This window comes from Daucus carota, chromosome 3, assembly GCF_001625215.2.
Source record: "Daucus carota subsp. sativus chromosome 3, DH1 v3.0, whole genome shotgun sequence".
In the NCBI taxonomy this organism is placed as follows: domain Eukaryota; kingdom Viridiplantae; phylum Streptophyta; class Magnoliopsida; order Apiales; family Apiaceae; genus Daucus; species Daucus carota.
The window spans coordinates 5,966,522-5,993,631 of NC_030383.2; the positions used below are offsets into that span (position 1 = coordinate 5,966,522).

Here is a 27,110-nt window from a genome sequence, read left to right on the forward strand (position 1 = left end):
TAACTACTGCATGCTAATTCCAATATATTCCATATTCTAAGTTTAGATTTGATGTAATTCTTGATTAAAATTATTTTCCGATTAAAGTAGGGTCTCGGGAAAAATATATACAAATCATGTCCGATTTGAAAAAGGAAGGAGACTGTTTTTGTGAAGATCTGGAAACTCGGATTTAATGTAATATTTGATTAAGGTAGTAGAAACAACAACTGAGAACTTGGTCACAAAGTGATTACAGTTTATAAGCTTTAACAGAACTGGCTCTTATCAATCTTTTCTGTTTTGGTGACATGACATCTGCGGATAAAATGTACTAAACCTTTTTCACTCTTTAAGGAGCACCACTCGAGTCTGCTAAATATATTCCCAATTCCCAACAATGTAGATCGTAAACAGTTCCTCCATGTGTGCTTAACCGTTCCGCAGCTGTTAGTGATATGATGGACTGATGGAGTGATGGTTAAGGCCGGGAGAAAACGGAATTTTGTTTTAGGGCAGACGAGTTCTATACGGGAATGAGTACAATTCCGATTATCCAAAAAAAAAAATATTAAAAAAACATAAATTGATAACTCAACTTGTGAGAAAATAAAATTTTAGGAGCCGTTTGGCTAAACTTAAAAGAAGTAACTTATTGCTTAAAGTAAAAAAATGGATCATAAGTGAGAAGCTGATTTGGATTTATAAGTTATTAAAAAGGTTTGGATACCGTAACTTATAAGTTATTTAAGTGTATGTATTTATATGGTGGATCATAAAAATTTAGGATCCATAGCTTTTTTTTCCTTGAGCTTTTAATACCCCTTAGAAGTGCTTAAATTTATTTGTCAAACACGCATACAAAAAGCAGACATCACTTTTTTAGTAAAAAAGCTGAGAAGCTGGGTTGCCAAACACCCACTTAAAATTTTAGAATAACGTTCAAATAGATTTTGAGAGTCAAACTTGAGATTTCTGTCAAATCGTCAAACTGCCAAACTTAAGTTTTGATATTAATTTGAGAATCAATCAATCTAAAATCTTAAGATTTAGAGGAAGATTCCAAATGAATTTTATGTTGTATCTCGACAGAGTCCGATCCAAGCCTTGCCCGTGATACTGTGGTAATTAAAACTGTGCAAGAACATAACAAGGGAATATATGGTAGACAAACTAAACTAAACTAAACTGTGTGGCGATGCAATTGGAAGGCAAGGTAAAAGGGCTTGAAGTAGTAAGACTAATACCCCGAATGCAAACTCAAACTTGCCCATTTTTGTGTATATTGAACAATGGAGCAAGTCCTAACATCAACAGTAGATATTCTCCAGAGTGAAAACTGAATAAGTGAAGTGATGGGCCAGAGAATGGCACACAATAATGATGAATGAGGGAAAGAAGACAGCAGCAAACAAGCTTCCAAGAGGAAACAAACACAAGGCACCTGAAATTCACAAGTGTGAAATCAGAAATATCATACCCCATTGCATTATGCATGTTTTGTCCTTTAAAGTTTTGAATTACATGGAAAAGAATGAAGACAAACACTAGTACTGAATGCACATATATTTCCTGCTATCTACTTTATGTGTATTTCAGCTGTGGGCCATTCTTATGCTTCCTTACATGTGAAACTACATTCTGTATATGTTCAATCCGTCTATTCACATCAACCCTGAAACCAAGAAATTTCAATCCAAAACACATGCACGAGATTAATTGTAAGAGATGTTACATCCATGGGTCAAGAGGGAGAAGATTAGATGTTACACTATAAGCTTTACTAGGTATGCAAGGAACATATTCTTAGAGAATCATGTTTCTTCCTTATTTTTAAGCCTAGTTTTCAGCATGGCTTAAAAATAGAGAATCGGACCTAATCGGAAAACCTACTTATTCAGGATTTTTGGATAAATCATGGATTTTGGTCAAATCCACATGTTTTCAGTACATCGGTGAAATTTTATTTAAAGATTGATAGGAGATTTTTTAATAAATCGAGATTTCAAAAACAAAGAAAATTAATATAATTTTATTTAGAGCGTACCTTAGAATGTTAAAATTTTATTTATACAACTACAATTGTTTCAAAATTCTAATTCTACTAATTCCGTCTACCAATATTTCGAAATTCTGATTGATTCTGTGGTTAAGGTACGAATAGAAGTAGAGAAAAGGCCATGCTTCTCATGCAGATTGACGTTGACCTAATAGAAACAAGCGGATATGTATGTAAATCCTTTGATGAAATTAGACAAATTAATGGAAATTTAGTTTTGATGCTAATACTCGTGGATCAGCCTAAAGGGTTGGCCCTGGCCTTGTAGCAAGATAGGATAGAGATATCAGAGGCCCGGTAAGCCGAAAGTCCAATAATCAGCCCACCAGAAAACATCCGTATAGGTGAGGCCTTTTTGACATGCGGCAAACATATTATTACACCATTTATGCACAAGTGCACACTCGTCTCAACATTACCAACATCAAAAGAAAATAGAACTCAAAATAGCACTCTACTGACAGATAATCTGACCAGATAGTGTCAGTTTCATACAGGCACAGATTCAAAATCTCCGGTTAGCATGCACAATCTTCAACTCCCAGTTACAGAAGTTGATTTCACGCTATCACATCAACAAAACACAGTATGGATCATTGAGAGGTTATCTACACAGTATTGGTCATTGTTCATTGAGAGGTTATCTACACGGTATTGTAAGCTTTAAAGCATTACCAGGTGTGAACGAAGCAAAGGGCATCAAGAAAGGGAACTCAACTGTCAAAACAAAAGCATTCACTTGTAAAAATAGGCTGCAACCAATAATGCCTGACAAAATTATATTAGTAAAACTTCCACTAAAAACCGGGAAACAAAACCAAATTAAAACCACCAACATCTTCATCTAAACGATAAAGTTTGTAATTTCATAATACTGTTTATACTTGTCATGTTGTGATGAGATGCTTAAGTTTACTACTATTGCTAAAACTTATTGGAAATCTCGCAGAAGTTTGAAATGAAACAAGAAAAGGCAGCCCCTGTAATCAACTTTTACATATGAGAACAGAACCAGCTCAGGCAATTCACTTGAGAATTCAAAATTTAGACTGTAGTTGGAAAAAAACCCCGAAGTAATACAAGCAAGTACCTTGCATATGAGAATGTAGATAGAAAACACCCAAAGAGAAACTCCTGAACTAATCAAGAGCGGAACTTCAGTACATGTCTAACAGAACACACCCAACAAGTTCTGAAACATTCGATTATAGCAAGGACAAGGTTTTATTGAAACCATATAAATCATGACTTAACCCTTCGACTGAAGCAGCGGTCTCTGTGTATTCAAGGAATTTTATCACCGCGCTATTTGAAAGTGGCATATATTTGAAATCTTCCTTCCTGTAGTCATACAAGAAGTATACAGTAACACCACCTCTTCTTCTTCCATAAAGCAGTCCACTACCCAAACAAGAATATATCCAACCCACGCCATCTTGAACAATATTAAACATCTTGGTCCAAGAGATTTTGCCATCAATATTATCTAATGTGAATAGACTAAGTTCTGAATCTTCTGATCCTCTACTGGCCGATCCAAATATGACAGCAGCCGAACCTTCAAAATCCAAAATATCTGAGTATCTTATCATGGAACTGGGGATTGGAATTGCTGCACACACCTCTGTGTGCAAGTCAAACGAAACTACATAGTCCACCCGACCCGTGTATATCATCCCATTTATTACAGGTCCAAGTTCAATATATGGGTAACTCAGAACTTTTGATGGGGATGTATCATTAACATAAATCTCTTGCCAAGAATCAGTATTTGTGGAATACAGCTGCAAAACTGGTAACCCACCAGTAGTATTGAGTTCGCAAAGAAGCCGCAGAACCTTGTAGTCATTGGAGATAGTATCAAAACAAAAGGCTATATTACCTGGATGCTGACGATTCACGATAGCCTCTTGTTTCCGAAGAAATTTAGGAAGTTGTTTGCATTGCTTGGTTAATGGGTTCCAGAGGTAACAACGTACATCGTCCACCAGACAAATAATACCATGACAGGAACCAATAACTTTGAAATTGTCTGGCACATATAGATAACATTTAAAGTCTGGAGAGACTAATGGAGGTAGCGGTAAACAATATGATTTAACAATCATCAATAGTGAAGCTTCATTGTCAGTCATATACTGTTGGTATTGAAAGTGAGTTTTAGTGAATCTGGGGTCTGCGATGATAGATAGCCAAGACTTGCAAACAGACTTACACCGGAACAAAGGCTTTAGCGGAACCCTTTTAAGTATTTCCATAGTCATTTCTTGAGGTAAAACGTACTTTGAGCAAGCCATTAAGTTTCAAGTACTAATAATATATTCAAGATTCTCAAGCTCACCAAAAACTAAACCTGTGGAAACAAAACCAGAGCAATATTCAGAGTCAATCGCAACAAAAAAATTTATGTTAATTTAGCCTCCATTTATATGCAAGAAAACATTTACTCATTTATCAGCTTTTGTTTAATATAAACAGTTGCAAGAAAATCAGATACTCTGAAATTTTCCTCGTTCATTTGGTTCTACAATATAAAATAATCTAGGGTTTTTTCAAAAATACCCAAATTGCAGAAATTATTTCCAAAAATACAGTGCAACATCGTTTGTAACACAAGCGAACCTGTAAATCAACTGTGTTCAACTTGGACCGTATTTTTGAAAACATGGGTATTTTCGCAAATTTCCCAATAATTTGTATTCCTGAATTTCATAATCACACGTGCATATAATCAACATACAAAGATGTTTAAGCTGAGAACACAGATACGGGAAGAGGCACTCACAAGTCACAGTGTGTTGGGTGATATTAAACCCAAACCAACAACTTTCTATATGTAAAAACAAGTACCCAGAGTGCGAGATTAACATACAACAGACGATTTAAATTCAACTGATGAATTGATCAAACAACAAAACATTATGGTGAAAATATAAAAGAAAGCAGAGATTACCTGGTTGATGATCGGGCAGAACATTTTTTTTTTTTTCCTCAGATACAAAAGCAGGTGATGAGTCTCAATTCTCGAATAGGCGTACTAGTCCTGACCTCTCAGATACCCACCTCAATTACTCTGAGCTCGGAAACAGCCTGCGCTTGGGCCAAAAAAAATCACAAATTCGGATTATACCAAAATCCTGAAATTTCAAAATCTTGGATATTTTATTCGAAATATTCTAGTTCGGGCCATTACTTTTTACCAAACTAGATACAGATCCGAATTTTATATTTTCATTCATAGTGACTAACAGAATTTACCAATAACAAATAGTGTACATAATATACAAATAAAACTATAAATAATTACTTATATATATTTTTTGTTTTTAAAACAAATGATTTGTGATTTCAAAAAAAAAACAAATGATTTGTCATGATATTAAAAAAAATTTGGAAAATTTTAAAATAAAGTAAATAAAATATTGTTAAAGATTAAAATAATTAAATTAAATTATAAACTAGACTTGGGAATACTTAATTAATTTGAATCCAAATAATTCTAGTTTTTAATCTAATAAAGGTGGATATGAATATTTGACTAGACTTTATCAATATCCGAAATATATTTTATATAATTGAACAAATCGGGTATCTACTTCAATTATAGGAAACATGACTGAATGTTCAATTTTGCTCATCCTATGGCATGCACGATTTTTTTCAATATACATAGAGTGTTTGTATTCAAGAAGCAGAAATTGCTTCTAGTTTTTGCTTTTCTTGACCCGTATGCGTAAATAAGTAGAAGTATTATTAAAAAGAAACTGAGAATGCTCTCTCTCTCTCAGCTTCTGCTTCATTTACAAACATTTTATTAACTTATTTACTTTTCACTTCTGATCCACTTTTTTATTTTAAGCACAAAATCATATTTTCCTTAAGTTTGCCCAAACGACTCTTATTATATACTTATATATAATAAGCGTAAAGGAGATAATTTGGTCGCATAGTTCTATGGTCCAAAAACTTATCATCCGTTGGATCGTATATTGAACAAATAAGCACCGTTAGATTAGAACAAAATTAACTTTTGTTCTATAAGGCAACTAATAGCTATTTACATGTTTATGATTCCTTTTCTGAATCCAAAACAAATTATTTCTTTCATGTGTTTATGACTTTTTTTAATGTAAAATAAATATTTTCTACCAGTTTTATTTGTAGAATCATATAAATTGCATCATCTGTTTCAAATATATATATATATATATATATATATATATATATATATATATAAATCGCACTGTCACAATTTTTATATAATATATTTTAAAATTAATAAGCCGAATTTATGTGAGGAACGAATACAAAAACTTTTTCTTAATCCAAAATAGATTCTACCTTCTTATTGCATGTTTATGATTCCTTTTCTTAGTTCAAAATAAATTATGTTTATCAATTTTAATCTAGAACCATAATTTGGAAAAATATTTAAATCACATTATAATAATTTTAATATAAAATACATTTATAAATATAATCTAATAGAAGTTGGCCTCACATATTCAACTCAAATTTTTATTACAATTTGATAGAAAGAATTTAATACTTTGGCATGATACATACGAGAAAAATAATGGCTTGATTACAATAGTTTATTTGAAGTTATTAATGGTTGTGATTATGTATTTACAACAGTTCTAACTTACAAACAAATCATAATTTCAAATTTTATTTTTATTAAAAATTTTGATTTATTATTTATAGATTAAATTTTTTCGCACCCTTTAAAATATATTTAAAAAATTTATAAATAATTAAAAAGCTCATGTGCCTTGCACGGGCTATAAGCTAGTAGCTATTAAAGCCCAGAATATTAAAAGGTTGGTTGTTCGGTACTTGACCCGAGTTACGAGCTTACTTATATAATCAATTATCCTTTTTAACTAAAATTATTATTTTTTTTTTATATTTTCTAACTAAAAAAACTCAATTTTCTAAAAATAACATTGGACAATATAACTACTCTTTTTAACTAAAACAATATTTTTTTTCAGATTCCTAACTGAAAAACTGATTTTCTAAAAATAACAAATGAAACGTACATATAAAAATGATAATACTATTATATATAATTATCAATATACAACCACTGATATGAGATTTGAGAGCCCATGAGATTTGAGAGCAGAAGAGAATGAAGCATTCTATCTCAAATTGAAGGTATGATCTCTAGCACATGATTTAAGGAACGGAATGGAGGAAGGATTGAAATTTCTTAATAATCGTCCATAACATAGTTCATTTTTCATTTCATTTCTTACGGAATCATTCACCCCAACCAAATGCAACATGAGTAAAAAAAAACTCCTGGACTAATCAATAGCAGAACTTCAGTACATGTCTAACAGAACCACCCAACAAGTTCTGAAACATCCAACTATAGCAAGGATACAGTTCAGGAACATACAAGAACAGAACCAACTCAGGCAATTCACTTGAGAATTTAGAATTTAGACTGTAGTTAGAACAAAACCCTGAAGTAATAAAAGCAAGTAAAGTACCTTACATATGAGAATGTAGGTAAAAAACACCCAAACAAAAACTCCTGAACTAATCAAGAGCAGAAATTTAGTACATGTCTAACAGAACACACCCCACAAGTTCTGAAATATCCAACTATAGCAAGGACACAGTTTTATTGAACTCATATAAATCATGACTTAACCCTTTGACTGAAGCAACGGTCTCTGTGTATTTAAGGAATGTTCTCACCGGGCTATTTGAAAGTGGCATATATTTGAAATCTTTGTTCCTGTAGTCATACAAGAAGTATTCAGTAACATCTCCTCTTTTTCTTCCATAAAGCAGTCCACCGCCCAAACAAGAATATATCCAACCCATGCCATCTTGAATAATATTAAACATCTTGGTCCAAGAGATTTTGCCATCAACATTATCTAATGTCAATAGACTAAGTTCAGATCCTCTACTGGCCGATCCACATATGACAGCAGCCGAACCTTCAAAATCCAAAATATCTGAGTATCTTACCATGGAACTGGGGATTGGGATAGCCGTACACACCTCCGTGTGCATATTAAACGAAACCGCATATTCCTTTCGACCTGTGTATATCACCCCATTTATAACAGGACCAAGTTTCAGATACGGGTAGCACAGAACTTTTGATGGGGATGTATCATTAATATAAATCTCTTGCCAAGAATTAGTATTTGTGGAATACAGCTGCAAAACTGGTAACCCGCCAGTAGTAAGGAGTTCGCAAAGAAGCCGCAGAACCTTGTAGTCATTGGAGATAGTATCGAAACAAAAGGCTATATTACCTGCATGATGAACATTCACTATAGGCTTTTGATTCCGAGGAAACGTAGGAAGTTGTTTGCATTGCTTGGTTAATGGGTTCCAGAGGTAACAATGTATATCGTCCACCAGACAAATAATACCATGACAGGAACCAATAACTGTGAACTTGTGTGGCACATATAGATAACATTTAAAGTCTGGAGAGACTAATGGAGGTAGCGGTAAATATGATTCAACAATCATCAATAGTGAAGCTTCCTTGTCAGTCATATACTGTTGGTATTGAAAGTGAGTTTTAATGAATTCAGGGTCTGCGATGATAGATAGCCAAGACTTGCAAACAGACCTACACCGGATCAATAGCTTTAGCGGAGCCCTTTTCAGTATTTCCATAGTCATTTCTTCAGGAAAAACATGCTTCGAGCAAGCCATTAAATTTCAATATAACAATTACTAATAATATATTCAAGATTCTCAAGCTCACCAAAAACTACACCTGTAAAAACAAAACCAGGGCAATATTCAGAGTCAATTGCAACGAAAAAATTATGTTAATTTAGCCTTGGTTTATATGCAAGAAAATATTTTCCCCATTTTTCAGCTTTTGTTTGATACAAACAATCGCAAGAAAATTAGAAAATCTGGAATTTTCCTCGTTTGTTTGGTCCTATAGAATAAAATGAATTATTTTTAAGGAGGAATTTCATAATCACAAATGCATATAATCAACAAACAAGCGATGTTTAAGCTGGAAACACAAATACGGGAAGAGGCAATCACAGACTCACAGTGTGTTGAGTGATTAAAAACCCCAACCAACAACTTTCTATATATTAAACAAGTCCCCAAAGTGGGAGATTAACAAACAACAGACGATTCATTTTCAACTAATGAATTGATCGAACAACAAAGCATTGTGCTGAAAATATAAAATAACGCAGAGATTACCTCGTTCATGACCAGAGACAGACCTTCTTCTTTCTGGATACAAAAGCAGGTGAGATGGGTCTGAAATGGGCTAGTAGTCCCGACCTTTCAGATACCCACCTCAATTACTATGAGCTCTGAAATAAAAAGACTTTAAAGATACTGGGCAAAAGAAATCATAAATCAGATTACACGAATATCTTGTTTTTATAAAATTCGAATATTTGATCCAAAAAATCGGATATTTACTTCAGATTTTTTCTTTTTATAAATCAGAGTTTGGGACAATTTTTTGCAAAATTAGATAATCAGATTCGGATTTTAATTTTTATTCGTAATGACTGATAAATTTATTATAATATATAATATGTATTTCTTTTGAAAAAATAAATAGTGTGTCTGTATATTAATTCTGTCAAAAGAAATACACATTATTTATTCTCTCTTAAAAGCTTACAGTTTCGACAAATTTTACATAATGTCTTAAAGGTCGAATTTAGCCCACCAATTTTAGCCAACATCGTTAGAGATACTCTTAGCAATTTTTGCTACCACTGCGCCCCGAGTTAGATGTGATGAAGAAATTTAAAAAAAAAAGATCGAAAGATGGCTGAAATTCAGTATCAATTACAAATTCAATTTTATGAATTTCCGCATGGATGATGTATTGATATATTGATTAAAAAATGGCCGAAATTTGATTTATATTCCGTTAGAGCATCTCCAACGCTAAAGATGAAACTGTTAGCTAAAAACATCATTAGTTAAAATTTTTTTGAGCCTGTAAGGAATTTTGCTCCAATGGGTATTAGCTAAAACCATCAGTTATATTCAAAATACTATTTTAAATATTAATTATAAATATACAATAAAATAATTTATTTAGTTTTTATTCTATATTATTGAAAAAATAATAATATCTTTAATAGATAATGATCAATTATAATATTTAACATTTTATATTATTATATTATAATTTTAAAAAATTTGATTGAAAATAAAGTAACATTTTCACATAACAATATTATTTGTAAAAACAATAAATAATACATCTATACTTGCAATAATAATAATAATACCTTAAATATTTCAATTTAAATATTATAAAAATGATTTAGGTAGAATGTTATATGCTTTAAATAAAAATAAAATAAAATTTAGAAGGGTAAGAATAAAAGTTAGTGCTAAAGATTTTAAGCTAATTTTCTTTTGATAAAATGGGTTTGAAAGAATTAAAATAAAAAGTTAATTAATTATTTATTTAATATAGGTGAAAATAAAAAATATAACTAATAAAAACATATATACCAATACTATTATAATAATAAAAACTTAAAAAACTAATTAACAAAAATTACTTGTATCATGTAAAACATTTACTAATTTTCTTTGTTAAAAATTCATAATTAACGTTAAATAACTATATAAGTTATTATATTAGTTTTATTATATTATTTTTATTATATTATTTATTTGTTATAAATATTTTTACACTTAACAATACATTAGATTAAATTATAAAATTAAAAAGTTATACAAATATATATAATAGAATTATAATATTATAATACATATATAATATAATATAGACATATAGGTTGGAGCAAGTTTAAATTTTTTTAAGTTAAATTTTAAAAGAAAATGATGTGGATATGATATAGATGACAGACTTTGGTTCAGCAAATGTAGCGTGCTTAATTCTCGGTATCTAAAAATATTGCTAACAGGTCTCTGTGTTGCGTTGGAGTGATGTTTTTTTTACATATTAAGTTTATGGACTGACACATAGACTTTAAAGCTAACATGGACGTGCGTTGGAGATGCTCTTAGCAATTTTTCCCACAACTGCGTCCGAGATGCGATGAAGAAATAGAAAAAGAGGAGCGAAAGAGATAAATACGAGTCCAATCCCCCTTTTTCTATCCAAAAAGTTACCGTTATGATTGACACGTGTGACACAAGGCAGCCACTTGTCTCCATCTCGTCCTTTGGATCCTCACCCCCTTCTCTCTCTTAGCAATCTCACTACGCTCTCCCTTTCCATTTTGGTCTTTCTTTTTCCATGCAAAAGAATATTACAACGGTTTTTCTAGTGTGTGCCCATGGGCACACAATAAGCACAAAAATTGATAGTTTTTCTATGTTTTGATTGGCTTACACTCCTTTAATAATGATGGCCCCCCTGCATTCACACCAATCACACCAATGAAAACACACTAAATTTATGAGTTTTCGTGCTTAGCATGTGCCCATGGGCACACACTAGACAAACCCATATTACAATCACACATACATAATTATACATACACACACCTCTCTCTTTGTCTCTCTCTCTCTCTGTATATTACACACACTCCCGTGATAATCTTGTTCTAGATTTCACACAATCTCAGACCAAACAAACAAAACTCATTACAACTCCTACTTCTCTTAATGGCCCTGTCCTAAATTTCACTAATGTCGATACCCAACGTTAAATTTACCCACCTCGTATTCATTTTCTTAGTACACCTTTCCTATTTTTCCGGCGCCGGCGCAACGGAATTTGACTTGAGTACCTTGACTCTAAGTAATTTAAAGCTTCTTGGTGATGCACACTGGAGCAACGCGACCCTAATGCTCACTAAGGACCTCGCCGTCCCTAATTCCGGCGCCGGAAAAATACTTTACTCTAAGCCCATCAGATTCCGGCAGCCCGGGGTTGATATTCCGGCGAGTTTCTCAACGTTCTTCTCGTTCTCAATCACTAATCTCAATCCGTCATCTATTGGGGGTGGTTTGGCGTTTATTATCTCGCCGGAGGATGAGTCGGTGGGATATTCCGGCGGTTATCTCGGGACTATAGACGATTCACCGAACGGCGTCGTTGCGGTTGAGTTTGATACTTTAATGGACGTTGAGTTCAAAGATATTAATGGGAATCACGTGGGTTTGGATCTAAACTCGATGATTTCGACTCAAGTTGGTGATTTGGAATCGATTGATGTTGATCTTAAAAGTGGCACTGTAGTGAACTCGTGGGTCGAGTACTCCGGGTCAACTCAGGTATTCGATATCTCAGTTTCCTATTCTAATTCGAAACCTAAACAACCCCTTTTGTCCTTTGCTCTTGATCTTGATAAGTATGTTAGTGATTTTATGTATGTGGGGTTTAGTGGGTCTACTCAGGGGAGTACCGAGACTCATAGCATTTTGTGGTGGAGTTTTAGTTCACATTTTGATTCAGATTCTAAAAATGGTTCAGCGTCTATGTCGCCGCCACCCACGAGTCCTTTGATGAACCCGGCTGCTAATTCGGTCAGCCCGACTCCCGTTGAGTCGAATAGGACCGTTTTACGCAGTTCGGATGGTGGCAAGAAGTGTCATAGCCAATTGTGTAGAGAAGGTGCAGGGGCTGTTGTTGGAGTTGTAACGGCTGGGGCATTTGGTTTGGCCTTGTTTGCGATGCTTATTTTTTGGGTTTATTCGAAGAAAGTAAAGCATGTGAAAAAATCGGGATCACTGGCCTCGGAGTATATTAAAATGCCTAAAGAATTCAGCTATAAGCAACTGAAGTTGGCCACAAAAAAGTTTGATTCTTCAAGGATTATCGGTCATGGGGCGTTTGGGACTGTTTATAAGGGGATATTGGCGGAGACGGGTGACATTGTGGCGGTAAAAAAGTGTAGTCATAGTGGGCAAGGTAAGGCGGAGTTTTTCTCTGAATTGTCTATAATTGGGACACTTCGGCATAGGAATCTTGTTAGGCTTCAAGGTTGGTGTCATGAGAAGGGCGAAATTTTGTTAGTTTATGATTATATGCCTAATGGGAGTCTTGACAAGGCGTTGTTCGAATCAAGAATGACATTACAATGGGCTCATAGGAAGAAGATATTGTTGGGTGTTGCTTCTGCTCTTGCGTATTTACATCAAGAATGTGAAAATCAAGTGATTCATAGGGATGTGAAGAGTAGTAACATAATGTTAGATGAAGGGTTTAACGCTAAACTAGGTGATTTTGGGTTAGCTAGGCAGATAGAGCATGACAAGTCTCCGGATGCCACGGTGGCTGCAGGCACAATGGGGTACTTGGCTCCAGAGTATTTGTTAACAGGAAGAGCCACCGAGAAAACTGATGCCTTTAGCTACGGGGCTGTGGTGCTTGAGGTGGCCAGTGGAAGGAGACCAATTGAAAAAGACGTAAAAAGGGTGGAGAAAACCGGAACCGGCAGCAATTTGGTAGAATGGGTGTGGAGTTTGCATAAAGAAGGAGCTCTTCTAGTTGCAGCTGATCCAAACCTTCATGGGGAGTTTGAAGAAAGTGAAATGAGAAGGGTATTACTAGTTGGGCTAGCTTGTTCTCACCCAGACCCCATAGCCAGACCCACAATGAGAGCTGTGGCTCAGATGCTAGTGGGTGAGGCTGAGGTTCCAATAGTCCCAAGAACCAAGCCATCAATGAGTTTCAGTACCTCTCATCTGATACTGAATTTGCAGGACAGTGTTTCTGACTTGAATGGCATGATCACCATCTCCACTTCCTCATCAGACCACAGCTACAATGGTGACAGTAGCATTGTTGGACTAGTCTAGTTACTATCCCATTTTTCTTTTTATTTAATATTTTTATATGTACATATGTTTATATCATAATAATGTGTATGTAATGTATAAGACAATTTAACATACAAAAAGAAGCCAAGGGCTTGGTGGTGGGGTTCAATTCTTTGGTGGGATATTTGGGTGTGGAGTGTGGACTATGGAACAGGTAAGAAGTTGCTTTCCAAAGCAACTTGAAATTGTCAAAAGCTTGAAGAGTTTAGAGTAGAAGTTTGGTAAAGTGGAATGACAAAAAGTAGATCTCTTGAAGTTTCATAAAAATAATGAGAGATTTGGTGTAATTTGTAACCAATAATAATTTTTTTCAACTAAACATATCAACTTGTATGCTCATATTTTGCTCTTTTCCTTTACATTTTCTCACTCTTTTGTGTTGCCTTTGAAGTAACTTGGGTCCAGTCTTGTCGAACTATATAAATCAGCAGCTCTGATTGGAAGAGTTGGTTTTTGCAAAAATTACATTATCTAGTGAAAGATGAACATCTAATCCTTGGAAGATTTATTTGACATTTAACTTATTCTACTTCACATAAAAACAAGAGGATAGATTCGGCAATTAATATAAGCTTTTAAAAAAAGGAGCCATGAGTAGTACAGCAGTAAACAGAAGCATCAAGTATATTACATTTATGATGATAAGCCAATAATAATGTCATGTGACCCTGTTCAGCTTTTCTCTCTTTTAATACTCATTACTTTCAGAATTACCTGGCCACCAGCTTTTATTGTTTCGCTTTTCTGAGTTTAGAATTCAGACCGCATCTTTACTTGCATAATTTTAGACACGAATATAGGTTTGGGCTTGCTTAAATTTGGACTTATAAGTTGCAATCTTGTGTAATTGTGTTTTATGAATCTTGATCAACGTTCAATAGGAAATAAAAACTACTCTAGGAATGCAGAGTTTGTCTTCAGATAATAAATTTCTGATGGATCATCTGCATAAAACTACAGTAATATAGATCAAGTTGCTGAACATCCACTCCAGTCTCATACGACGATAAGTGCGTAGACTTAAATCATTTTTTAAGTATAAATATGACTATACATTAGTAAATTAATCATGCTTATTTGGATGCAATTCAGAGTTTAATCATGATTATGAGCATGGATACTTTTTACATTCTGAAAGGATAAATATAACTATGCATCAACAAGTCATGAATTTTTGGACGCAGCGTCAGAGTTTAACGTATTTTTGGACCAAAATGATGCCAATTATATATTTCTGGACCAATATGACGCCAATTATATTTGTGCACTAATAAGTGTATTTTTGCCATATTTTAATAATATTAACCCTTCTTTTCTTGAGTATCAGGAACTTGTGAGATATTTCCGAATTATACAGGATTAAGGAGAAGACTGAAAAATAAAGTAGCTTTGATCTTTTTTGTACATATCTTTCCAACAACATAACTGACTGCCAGAAGTTTAAAAATAGCCATCTTGCAATTGCTGGGATTTCCTTTGTTCATTTGTCATATTTACGCTAAGAAGGCAATTCAGGTTTGTCTGAACTTTTTTTTTGAAAAGCAGAGCAAATTCATTCATAATAATAATAGAAATGTCTCAGCATTCATCCTACAAAAGAGGCCCATGAGCTGAACAACAAAAGAGTAAATGCCACCTGTGAGCAAAATCTAAGATGCTAAACTAGAAGCCAACAAAGGCTGAGACATGAACCAAAAGCCAACTACCAACTACCCTTTTCAAGCGACAAAACCCATCAGCTTGAGCCATCAACTGCCATAAGGTCTTCAGAGAGTAAAATCACCTCGAGCGATCCCATAAGTAAGGTTTGTCTGAACTTAACAAAGCATTGAAGTTGGATCAATTCCATAAGTAAATAACAAAGCATAAACCAGATCATTTTATAGCAGCTCACCTAAACACTGACCAATGTTCATTTCATAAGAAAATTCAAAGTTCACGAAGTTTCTTTTTCCCCTCATATCCGAAAATGATTTAAACAGAGAAATTATTACTTCCGTTTGTTACCCTTTCTTCCTATCCTCTAATTGTTACTAAACTCCCATACCATACAAACTTGCCATTGTTCAAAGTATAATTTCGGTGTATAAGCAATGTACTAAATTACAATCAAAAGTAATGACTTCAGCCAGCCCTGTTAAGCAAGCTCCTTCCCAGTTCTTGATGCTGATGCTGATTTGCACCTCATAAGAAGAAGCGGATGAGTCACACCTTCTTGCTCCATGCTTTTTTCGACACTCGATTCTCCTACCCGCTTCCCCATTGCACCAATTTGTTCACTTTCTCCTCCACTTTGTAATTTTCTGCTCATCTGTTTTCCACCTTCCCTCTCTTGCCGATCAAAATCGCACCAGCGACTTGTCATCTTCAGTTCAGCTTCGATTTTATTAGACGAAGACCTGAAAGGTGCAGACCTACACCGAGTCAACAACAATGCATTCTTAGGTATTGATGATGTGCCTCTTATAACCTCTTCATTGTCTTGTTTTGCTTCTATCTGATCAGCTTCTCCGCCTTCATTGACAATTTCACCATCATTAAAATGACCCCTTGTATCTGATTCTGATGAATTCTCTTTAACATCAACTTTCTTACACCACCCGAACCAGAAACACGAGGCCAATTTTCGCAAATTGAGTTTACTAGATGTCCCCTGTGACTGTTTTAACTGATCACGTTTGGTGGGAGTAAAATTCATTGAATGGCTAACACGAACTTGTCCGAGACAACTGACTTTAGGAGAAGATGGTTCTTGAGTTTCAATTGTTGCTGCAACATTCTTTTTCCGAGCTATGAACGTTGGGCTTGACCGCGACCACGCTCTTCCTCTGCTTTTGTTTTTCACATTGCTCCTCAGAAACCTTAATGTCAGTGGTGGTGGATAATTCTCTGCTGCGGATTCTTTTCTGCTAGGACTCGATATTTCTCTTGAACCAGCACCCTTCATTTCACCGCTTCTTTCACACTCAGTGACGGAACCAGGATTACGAGAAAATGAGGCTAAAATCATGTTGTTCTTATTTCTCTTCTTTGTGCTTTATAGTGCAGATAAATAGTTATAGTTATTCTCATCACTTGACGGTTATGCATGGTGCACGGCTGTAATATTAAATATATTCCAGTAGTATTATCTAGCAAAGGAATAAAAAGTACTCCGGCATCTCATATTCCAATTATCCCCTGCTCATTTGGGATCTCCCAGCTGTATTTGGTTGGAATTTGGCTTTAAATTACATTTGGTAATATAATTTTATAATATTATTTATAAGGATTTTACTTTATAACCTTGACAGTTAGATTACAACAATAATACCATGGATTATTCAAATCCTACTCCATACTCCCTCCCTCCGTCTCCCGTGGTTGTTTACTTTCACTGTTTGCACGCATTTTGAGGTTCTTATAAAGTATTATTTTAAAATTTTTATTTAAAATATTCTTTTTTTAATAAAAATTTAAACATCAAACTTTTATTCAGAGGAAAAAAATTAAAAAAATATATTATAGAATTATACCTTAAATGAGTGTGAAAAAACGTGTCAAAAAGTAAAGTAAAAAAATGAGAGGGACCTAGTGAGTACTATTTTAGTCGCAATCTAGTATTTGAATCGCTAATCGAACTCACATTTTTCTTTTTATGTTATGGATATAGTTTTGTATAATAATATACTGTATACTCCCTATAATTTGCATTTTTTTAAAAAAAATTAATCCAAAGTATACCATGAGTATAGGTGTATAAAATGATACACTTGAAAGTTTGTTCATTTTCTGGTAAATTTTAAATTTACGCACGAGTTGTAAACAACGCTGCTTTAATTTTATTACCTCCCTGTTGGAGGCTTGCCTGGATTGTGGCTGGTCCCTCTAACAAAACTCGTTTTACTACTGTTATAACTATAAAATATAGACCAAGTCGTAACACGTGACGCACTGACGGGAGGACGTGTGGACAACGAGACCTGTCGAGTAAGGTGTCGATGAGGACATGACGGCTTGAATGAAAGAGAACATAACGGCTTGGAGAAAATAAAGGGGTCAAGCACTGGAGACAAAGTAGGGAGTTAGGTTACTGCGTGATCAGTTGTTAAAGATAAGAACAAGGAAACGGGTGGATAACGTGGAGTAGATTTCAAACTAGAATCTTGTACTATAAATAGATGTACATGTGCTAGGAGATAGTCTCAGAATACACTTCAACTACTGTACCCACAATTATCATTCTAGTGCAATTATTTCGGCAGGGATTTATACCCTCCCGCGGTTTTTTCCTCGCAAGAGGCTTTCCGCGTAACCAAATCATTGGTGTTTATTTTTCAGTCTTTAATTAGCATACGTATTTAGGAGTAAAATTATTTGGCAATTAACCCCGAAAAGCACGTACGAACAATTGGCGCCGTCTGTGGGAAATTTGCCAAAGAATTACGTAAAAGAAACATGACGACAGGGGATCAGCAACATCATGGCTCCACAAGCCATGGAGACGACCCTACGGTACAACAGATGATGGAAACAATCCGCAAGATGCAGGCTGACATGGACGCCCGAGAAGAAACATGGAGATCTGAAAGAGAAGCACTACAGAGGGAACTCACGACAGCCAAATCCAAGTCCAACCCTACGGCAAGGGGTGTGTTAAACAGTGTGGCTAGACGCTTGAACATGGACGACGAAGAGGAGGAACAATACGATGAAGAAATTGAAGCAGAGAACCCAGAACAGAGGGGTCCTGAGGGCAACAATGATGGTGATGGTGTAGGCCCAGATGCTAACAACGGTGGTCCGGAGAAGCAGGACAAAAACAAAGGACACGACAAAGGAAATAAGAAGAAGAAGAAGAAGGAGAGCAGGTCCACTAGGTCACGTAGCCATGACACGATGCGCAAAGAGTTACAAGCCCTGAAGGAAATGGTTCAACGCATCCCTGGGGTACCAAAACCCCTTGAAAAAGCTGCACCCATGAGCTACGCGGACTCCCCTTTTTGCGACAACATCGCTCTGGTGGAGATGCCAAAGCGCTTCGCCGTACCGGCCATGAAAACCTACGATGGGACGACTGACCCACAGGAACATGTGGCACAGTACAAACAACGAATGTTCACGGTATCCATTACGAAAGAACTGAGGGAACCATGCATGTGCAAGGGCTTCGGCTCAACATTGACCGGCCCAGCATTACAATGGTATGTGAGCCTCCCAAATGGAAGTATTGAGACGTTTGCCGATTTGGTCGACGCTTTCAACCTTCAGTTTGCGAGTAGCAGAGTATTTGAGAAAACTACAAGTGACCTCTACAAAATAGTCCAGGGGTTCAGAGAGCCTTTGAGAGATTACCTAACTAGGTTCAATCGTGAGAAGGTGACCATCACAAATTGTGACACTCCCACGGCGATTGAGGCGTTCAGGAGGGGACTGGAGAAAGACTCACCTTTATACGACGAGCTCACCAAGTATCCTTGCAAAACACTAGATGATGTCCAAGCTAAAGCAATGGCGCAAGTGCGTCTCGAGGAGGACAAGAAGGAACGGGATGACAAGTATTATCGTCCAAATCGAAAGGTCATGACTACAAGAGACAGGGACTACAAACCCTACGCCAGAGAACCTAGGGGTCCAAAAGAAGAAACACGTGTCAACTCGACGCATGAACATGCTGACTGGAGGAAGGATCCAAATTTACCCCCAACATATGACAGTTATGGTTTCACAATCACACCTTCTGCCATGATGAGGGAATTCACGAAGATGGGCGACGTAATAAAATGGCCAGTAAAGAGTAACAAGCCAAAAGCAAACCCAGATTCCAAGCTGTGGTGTGACTTTCACGGTGACTACGGCCATAAGGCGTCTGATTGCGTGGCCCTAAGGAGGGAGATCCAGTACCTCGTGAAGAAAGGATACCTCACAGAATTCATGACAACCAAAGACACTGAAAAGACACCCCAGAAACTACCACCACCCCCCTATCAGAAAGTTGTGAACTTTATAGCAGGAGGATCTGAGATATGTGGGGCAACCTACTCACAAGCAAAACGCATAGCAAGACAAAAAGGCAAGCAAGTCAATACACTGACTCCAAAGAATGACGACATGACGGAACTCGTCTTCAGCTGGACAGACAAGGAACACGTGCAGGAACCACAACAAGATGGCTTAGTAATCTCACTCCAAGTTGGCAACTGCCTCATCAAAAGGATAATGGTGGACAATGGCAGTGCAGCAAACATAATGACAAAAAACACCCTGCAGGAAATGGGTTTGGCAGATAGCGACATGATCAAGCGCTCAACCATCCTTGTAGGCTTCAGTGGTGAGACAAAGAAGACCCTGGGAGAAATCACATTGCCTGTTTACACACATGGAGTCAATATCTCAACGAAATTTCTCATAATTGACTGTGACTCCACGTATAACATACTAATGGGTAGACCATGGATTCATGACATGCAAGCGGTACCTTCGACATTTCACCAAGTCATCAAATTCCCAACCCCATGGGGAGTTCAGCAGATTCGAGGAGATCAATACACAGCAAGAGAAGTCTACAAGACGTGCATGAAACCCACAGTCCAACATAAACCAGAGTTGACGTCAAGTCCAGCCATGACAGGACCTGAGAATTTGGCTGAGGTCAGCCTAGATACAGGGGACAAGAAGGTGCTAGTAGGAGAGGACCTATCTCCAAACATAGAAGCAAATCTGGTTGAGTTTCTGACAACGCGGTTAGATGCATTTGCATGGGAACATGAAGACATTACTGGCATCAGTGCTGAAGTAATCACCCACAAGCTGAATGTCGACCCCAACCACAAGCCGGTGCAACAGAGGCGGAGGAAATTTGCAGCAGAAAGAAACAAGATCATCAATGACGAGGTGTCACGACTACTAAAGGCAGGAATGATAAAAGAAGTTGATTATCCAGAATGGTTGGCCAACGTGGTAATAGTCCAGAAGAAAAACGGCAAATGGAGGGTCTGTGTCGATTATACTGACTTGAACAAAGCCTGCCCAAAAGACCCTTTCCCTCTGCCACACATTGACACCATGGTAGATTCAACAGCAGGACATGAGTTGCTGACTTTCTTGGATGCCTCAAGTGGCTTTAACCAAATTCAAATGGATCCCTCCGACGCTGAAAAGACAGCCTTTGTGACTGAAAGAGGAGTCTACTGCTATCTGGCCATGCCATTTGGTTTGAGAAACGCAAGTGCAACGTTCCAAAGATTAGTCAACAAGATGTTCAAGGACCAAATAGGAAAGACAATGGAAGTTTACATTGATGATATGGTGGTCAAGTCACTCAATGCAGAGGATCATGTCAAGCACCTTCAGGAAGTGTTCGACATTCTACGAGAATACAACATGAAGCTTAATCCATCAAAATGCAACTTTGCAGTCTCATCGGGAAAATTCTTGGGACACATGGTCACCAGGAGAGGCATAGAAGCCAGCCCAGAACAGATCAAAGCCATTCACGACCTGACTAGTCCCACCTGCATGAAGGACGTCCAGAAGTTGACAGGAAGAGTGGCTGCACTTAACAGATTCATTTCACGTTCCTCTGACAGGTGTAAACTATTTTACAACGTCCTAAGGAAGAATAAAGGATTCGACTGGACAAGTGAACATGAAGCTGCTCTCACAGAATTGAAGCAATACTTAACATCACCACCCCTCCTAGCAAAACCAGTGCAGGGAGAGGACCTCTACGTCTACCTGTCTGTCACAAGTCATGCCGTGAGCAGTGTTCTCGTGAAAGAGGCAACTGGGGTGCAGTCACCAGTATACTACACGAGCAGAAGTCTACTCGAAGCAGAAACCAGATATACACCCCTGGAAAAGTTGGTCCTAGCGCTTGCCATGACGTCCACAAAGTTACGACACTATTTTGAGACCCACAGGATACATGTCCTGACAAACTTCCCCTTGAGGACAGTCTTGAGTAAGCCAGAACTAACTGGTCGAATGGCGAAGTGGGCGATTCAACTTAGCACCTATGACATCATCTATGAACCACGGACTGCAATAAAGTCACAGGCCTTGGCAGATTTTGTGGCTGATTTCAGCCCAAAGCAGATGACATTGGCAGAAGAGGAACTCAAACAATTCACGACATGTCATGACACGCAGGCCTGGATACTCTACACTGATGGAGCATCAAACTCCTATGGCACAGGACTCGGGTTTGTGCTGAAATCGCCACAAGGGGACAACCTGGCGTATGCAATATGCTGTGACTTCAAAGCCACGAATAATGAAGCTGAATACGAGGCCCTGATAGTGGGCCTAACAACAGCAAGAGACATGAAGGTTAAAAACATTGACGTACATTGCGACTCTCTTCTAATTGTCAACCACATTAATGGCTCTTATGAAGCAAAAGATCAAAAAATGTTTACGTACCTTGACATAGTAAAAACCTTACAACTGTCCTTTAACGCATTTAGTATTCAACAGGTGCCCAGGGAACACAACGCACAAGCTGACGCGTTAGCAGGACTTGGGGCTGTATTCAAAAACACGGGTATAACGTCTATCCCTATAATACACATTATGCAACCTGCAACTACAAGAATACAACAGGAACTTGTCTTGTGTACTAACAATATGCACACAGATGACGAGCCAGAATCTTGGATGCAAGCCTTCAAAAGCTATCTGCAAAACGGCTCTCTGCCAGTCAGTCCCAACGAGGCACGCGTCCTACGCATGAAGGCCTCACGCTTCGTCTTGATCGATGATGTACTCTTCAAAAAGTCAGTGTCAGGTCTCCTACAGAGATGCCTAAGCAAGGACGAGGCCAAGATGGTTTTACACGATGTTCACGAAGGAGAATGCGGGAACCACAGCGGAGCAAGAGCCCTATCAAACAAGGTGATGAGGATGGGATATTACTGGCCTACCATGAGGCAGGATGCAGTCGCCTATGTTCAAAAATGCGATGCCTGCCAACGACATGCACCTGTCATCCACCAGCCGTCAGAATACCTCCACACGACAACTCCCTCATGGCCATTCATGAAGTGGGGGATGGACATAGTCGGGAAGCTGCCCCCTGCACCAGGACAAAAGGTTTTCATGTTGGCCATGACAGACTACTTTTCCAAATGGATCGAAGCAGAGGCTTACAAACAGGTAACTTCGAAAGAGGTGATCACCTTCATCAAGAAGAACATTCTTTGCAAGTTTGGCGTGCCCTCAGAAATTGTCTGCGATAATGGTTCCCAATTCATCAGTGACAAGACCGAGTCATTTTGCAAAAAATACAACATCAACTTGATAAAATCGACACCAAGATACCCACAGGCCAATGGTCAAGCCGAGTCAAGCAACAAGATCATAATCAGCAACCTGAAGAAGAGACTGACTTCACACAAAGGAAAATGGGCAGAAGAGTTACCCTGGGTCCTCTGGTCGGACAGGACGACACCAAAAACTTCAACCGGGCAAACACCCTTCAGCCTAGTGTATGGCGCAGAAGCAGTCCTCCCCACAGAGGTCCTGACCCCCACTGCGAGGTATGGACTGTTGAATGAAGAGACAAATCAAGACGAACTGACTGCTGATATTGACACTGTGGATGAGTTGAGGCAAATGGCTAAGCTACGAATGGCAACCTATCAACAGAAAATAGCAAGAAACTACAACAAACATGTCCACCTTCGGATGTTCCGAGTAGGTGACATGGTGCTGAGGAAGACGTTTCAAAACACCACTGACCCGACAGCAGGGAAATTTGCTGACACCTGGGAAGGCCCCTACTTAGTGGACGCTGTGGTCGGAAAGGGAGCGTACCGACTATCAACTTTAGATGGCACTCCCGTCCCAAGAAGCTGGAATGCCACTCACCTGAAGTTTTACCATGTTTGATCAATGTCTTTCTAGTATCGAGTTCATGAATAAGTCGCTAGGACATAGGTAGTAGAAGAACTTGTCTTTGCGTCTAAATTTGCTTTATGCCTAAATTTGCTTTTGTTATGACTATGCCATGAAATAAAGAACTTTCCATTTGCCTCTGATGTCTGCATTACATGTTCGCTTTATATAATCTGTTAACTTCAATTCATGTTTACCTTACATGTTTGCTTTGTATAATCTGCTTTACATGCTTTTTACTTATGATAGCCTAACTTGTTATTCTCGTCGTCTTCATAATTAGTTTGACATAATCAATAATAACCACAAAGAACAACGCATGACGTACACAAAAGACGCCTTGAAACGATGACGGAAGACTTCAAGGAAAAAACATTCCTTAGTCACCCCACAAAGTGCATGCACCTACGATCATAAAAATAACAAAATAACAAGTGATAGAACAAGGCACACAAAACACACAATTAAGTTAGACAAATGAACGACAAAAGATGATTAAACAAACAAAAGCCAACATCCATGACATAAGTTGCCCCAACAGGCAGAAACACAACTCCCCACAAGTTTTGAGATTAAAACAAACATTCAAGCAAAATAGTCTTTAACGAAAACTTAGTAAACAAGAAACGAGAATCCATTTAAATATTCGCGACATCCTTGGCGTCCTGACCGCCCTGACCATCCTGAAGATCCTGATCATCCGGATCACGGGTGTTGTTGTCACCTACCTCTGCGTCAACAGCCACACCCTTGTCTTCGGAATCTTCGACCACATCCATCTCATCAACAGCAGACCCCGTCTTTGCATTCTCAACTGGAGGAACATAGAGCGGGAAGGCATCCTTCGGATATGCCTCATTATAGATGCGGATTGTTTCATTCAGATCCCAGCCCACATGTTCACCACGAAAATACTCAGACATCACCTCCACCCTAGAACGCATGACATGACGAGTGATTTCATCCTGAGCATTAGCAGTCAGGTCCCTTTCCATGACTCGCACTTTTTCCACAAATTCATCCAACTCCTTTTGGATCTCCATTCCTGTTTTCAGATGAGCAGCAGCCAGCTCCCTGGCGGCCTTCAACTTTTCTGAACACATGCCATGAGCAACTTCCAGGGAAGATAGTTTCTTTTCCTGGGCCTTGAACGTCTGGCGCGACAGAAGTGATGCTTGCAACGCCTGCAGAAATAGAACAAAGAAAGGACGTTAAGAGGCGGACAAGAAGATAAAAATATGTAGAAAAGCAGAGGAGACACTCACGTGAAAAACATAGCCGGGAACTTCATCAAGGACAACGTCCAACTTCTTGCCTTCAGAGGCCTCAACATATTGGGATAGCAACAGATCATCGAGCTGGTGTGAAAACTCAGACGGATTGACGTGAGGTTTGTATTCCTGGAGGATCCTGGGAACAGAGGGTCCAGTTTTGGCCATGACGCCACTGGGTGAAGTCTTAGATTTTTTGTGGTCAGGACTAAGTTTGGAGAGAGGCATTGACGGGCTCTTAGGGAAATTGGTTTCAATGGCCTTATCATCACGAACCCTTTTTGCAAAAAGTTCTCTACTAGTGCTCAACATGGGCGGCAAGACGGGTGATTTAAACTCTACAACAAGGCGAAAGGGTTCAAGAGAGGTCAACAAAGCAATAGAAAGCAGCATGGACATGAGGAACAAAGATAATAAAGAAAAGAACTTGCGGATACCTTTGGCATAGTTTCTGCTAGAACTGGCCTCTATTCCCTTTTCAGTACCAGGGCTTTCAGATGTTTCAGACGACAGATTCTGAACTGAGCTTGAACTCTTGGCAACAGAGGGGACAATCTTACTCCTGGTTCTTTGAGCAACAGCCTTAGCAGCACTTCTGTTCAAACGGGCAGCATATGCCTCGACATCCACCGGGCTGGAGTTCCTGACGGGTCGACCCAATCAGTTGGGCCACAGTCTATCTCCTAGATAGAGATTCCTAATTTTAGCGACAATCTCCTTGGTTGCGGAATCCTTGTCATCAAAATCAAAGTTTGGCTCTACACACAAATAAAAGAAAGAGAGTGAGCGTGACAGTAACAAGGATGTACAAGCCAAAAAGACAGAAATTAGTGCATATAACCATTACCTGTGGAAGTCCAGAGATCAAGAAAATGTGAACCCTCTTCCCCCAAGCTAGACTTCTCACTGAAAAAGAAATCGTCTTTCCAGTTTCTATCATTTACAGCCTCGACATTCAGGATCAGTGGGTCATTAGGCTTCTTGTGAGTAAAACTGAATCTGGCCTTGTAAAATTTCTTGATGTTATAACAACATTTAACCACGTTAACGTCGATGCCCAATTGATGCTTAGCCTCAATAGCATCAAGACATGCGAGAGTCCTCCACGCAAATGACATAAGTTGACCGGGAGAGATCCGCATATATGTGAAGGTATCTCTTATGAATTTTGAGAAAGGAAAAACAAGACCAATATCGAAGGGATAATAGTAGAAGCATACCCACCCCTTACGATACCAGTCTGCACGCTCATCGGATCTGGGAAGAACAGCGACGACATTCCGACCTAACAACGGCTTGACAGTGATCAACTTCGTCTCCTTCATAATGCTTGCTTTGCTATCACCTTTGTCAAGCACATCAGGATCTACCCAGAGAGAAGGCGGAAGAGCGACATCGGGCTGAGAGGTTTGGGAAGTCTTTTTCACCATTGATGCAGAATCTGAAAGAAACGTTTAGTCTACAGGAAGAAAGAAGGAACTGAAAAGGAGTTATAAGAGAGAAATATGGGGAAATGTAATGATGGGGAATACGGGAAGTTGGGCTGATTGCGCGTTGCTCGAGGCGGGGGAAATCTATCCAAAAGATTGAGTTGATTTTCATTAGATACATTTGCATGCATCCAATCAAAATCAAAGGGCTATTGTTATAACTATAAAATATAGACCAAGTCGTAACACGTGACGCACTGACGGGAGGACGTGTGGACAACGAGACCTGTCGAGTAAGGTGTCGATGAGGACATGACGGCTTGAATGAAAGAGAACATAACGGCTTGGAGAAAATAAAGGGGTCAAGCACTGGAGACAAAGTAGGGAGTTAGGTTACTGCGTGATCAGTTGTTAAAGATAAGAACAAGGAAACGGGTGGATAACGTGGAGTAGATTTCAAACTAGAATCTTGTACTATAAATAGATGTACATGTGCTAGGAGATAGTCTCAGAATACACTTCAACTACTGTACCCACAATTATCATTCTAGTGCAATTATTTCGGCAGGGATTTATACCCTCCCGCGGTTTTTTCCTCGCAAGAGGCTTTCCGCGTAACCAAATCATTGGTGTTTATTTTTCAGTCTTTAATTAGCATACGTATTTAGGAGTAAAATTATTTGGCAATTAACCCCGAAAAGCACGTAC

The 27,110-nt window shown here is 37.9% G+C and overlaps 6 protein-coding genes across 6 annotated transcripts; 2 read left to right on the top strand and 4 right to left on the bottom strand.

Annotated features, from left to right (window-relative positions):
* Nucleotides 1–2,883: 2,883 nt before the first annotated feature.
* LOC108213256 (putative F-box protein At3g16210) lies at nucleotides 2,884–5,179 on the bottom strand. The gene is made up of 2 exons (XM_017385031.2): nucleotides 4,992–5,179; nucleotides 2,884–4,391 (listed from the first exon to the last, which is right to left on the bottom strand). Exon 2 carries the CDS (start codon nucleotides 4,333–4,335, stop codon nucleotides 3,244–3,246), a length of 1,092 nt encoding a protein of 363 aa, XP_017240520.1. The 5' UTR covers nucleotides 4,336–4,391; nucleotides 4,992–5,179; the 3' UTR covers nucleotides 2,884–3,243.
* A 2,156-nt stretch (nucleotides 5,180–7,335) lies between these two features.
* Nucleotides 7,336–9,408, bottom strand: LOC108211771 (putative F-box protein At4g38870). The gene is made up of 2 exons (XM_017383455.2): nucleotides 9,254–9,408; nucleotides 7,336–8,801 (listed from the first exon to the last, which is right to left on the bottom strand). The coding sequence occupies exon 2, from the start codon at nucleotides 8,735–8,737 to the stop codon at nucleotides 7,658–7,660; it is 1,080 nt and encodes a 359-aa protein (XP_017238944.1). The 5' UTR covers nucleotides 8,738–8,801; nucleotides 9,254–9,408; the 3' UTR covers nucleotides 7,336–7,657.
* A 2,106-nt stretch (nucleotides 9,409–11,514) lies between these two features.
* LOC108210602 (L-type lectin-domain containing receptor kinase VIII.1) lies at nucleotides 11,515–13,925 on the top strand. Its single transcript, XM_017381961.2, has one exon. The coding sequence runs from the start codon at nucleotides 11,690–11,692 to the stop codon at nucleotides 13,802–13,804; it is 2,115 nt and encodes a 704-aa protein (XP_017237450.1). The 5' UTR covers nucleotides 11,515–11,689; the 3' UTR covers nucleotides 13,805–13,925.
* Nucleotides 13,926–15,962: 2,037 nt separating this feature from the next.
* On the bottom strand, nucleotides 15,963–16,835 carry LOC108212129 (uncharacterized). Its single transcript, XM_064089757.1, has one exon. The coding sequence runs from the start codon at nucleotides 16,833–16,835 to the stop codon at nucleotides 15,963–15,965; it is 873 nt and encodes a 290-aa protein (XP_063945827.1).
* A 1,427-nt stretch (nucleotides 16,836–18,262) lies between these two features.
* LOC108212130 (uncharacterized) lies at nucleotides 18,263–23,695 on the top strand. The gene has a single exon (XM_017383863.2). The coding sequence runs from the start codon at nucleotides 18,263–18,265 to the stop codon at nucleotides 23,693–23,695; it is 5,433 nt and encodes a 1,810-aa protein (XP_017239352.2).
* A 642-nt stretch (nucleotides 23,696–24,337) lies between these two features.
* LOC135151224 (uncharacterized) lies at nucleotides 24,338–27,091 on the bottom strand. The gene is made up of 4 exons (XM_064089019.1): nucleotides 25,820–27,091; nucleotides 25,410–25,730; nucleotides 24,967–25,310; nucleotides 24,338–24,885 (listed from the first exon to the last, which is right to left on the bottom strand). The coding sequence occupies exons 3-4, from the start codon at nucleotides 25,282–25,284 to the stop codon at nucleotides 24,340–24,342; spliced, it is 864 nt and encodes a 287-aa protein (XP_063945089.1). The 5' UTR covers nucleotides 25,285–25,310; nucleotides 25,410–25,730; nucleotides 25,820–27,091; the 3' UTR covers nucleotides 24,338–24,339.
* Between the last annotated feature and the right edge of the window lie 19 nt (nucleotides 27,092–27,110).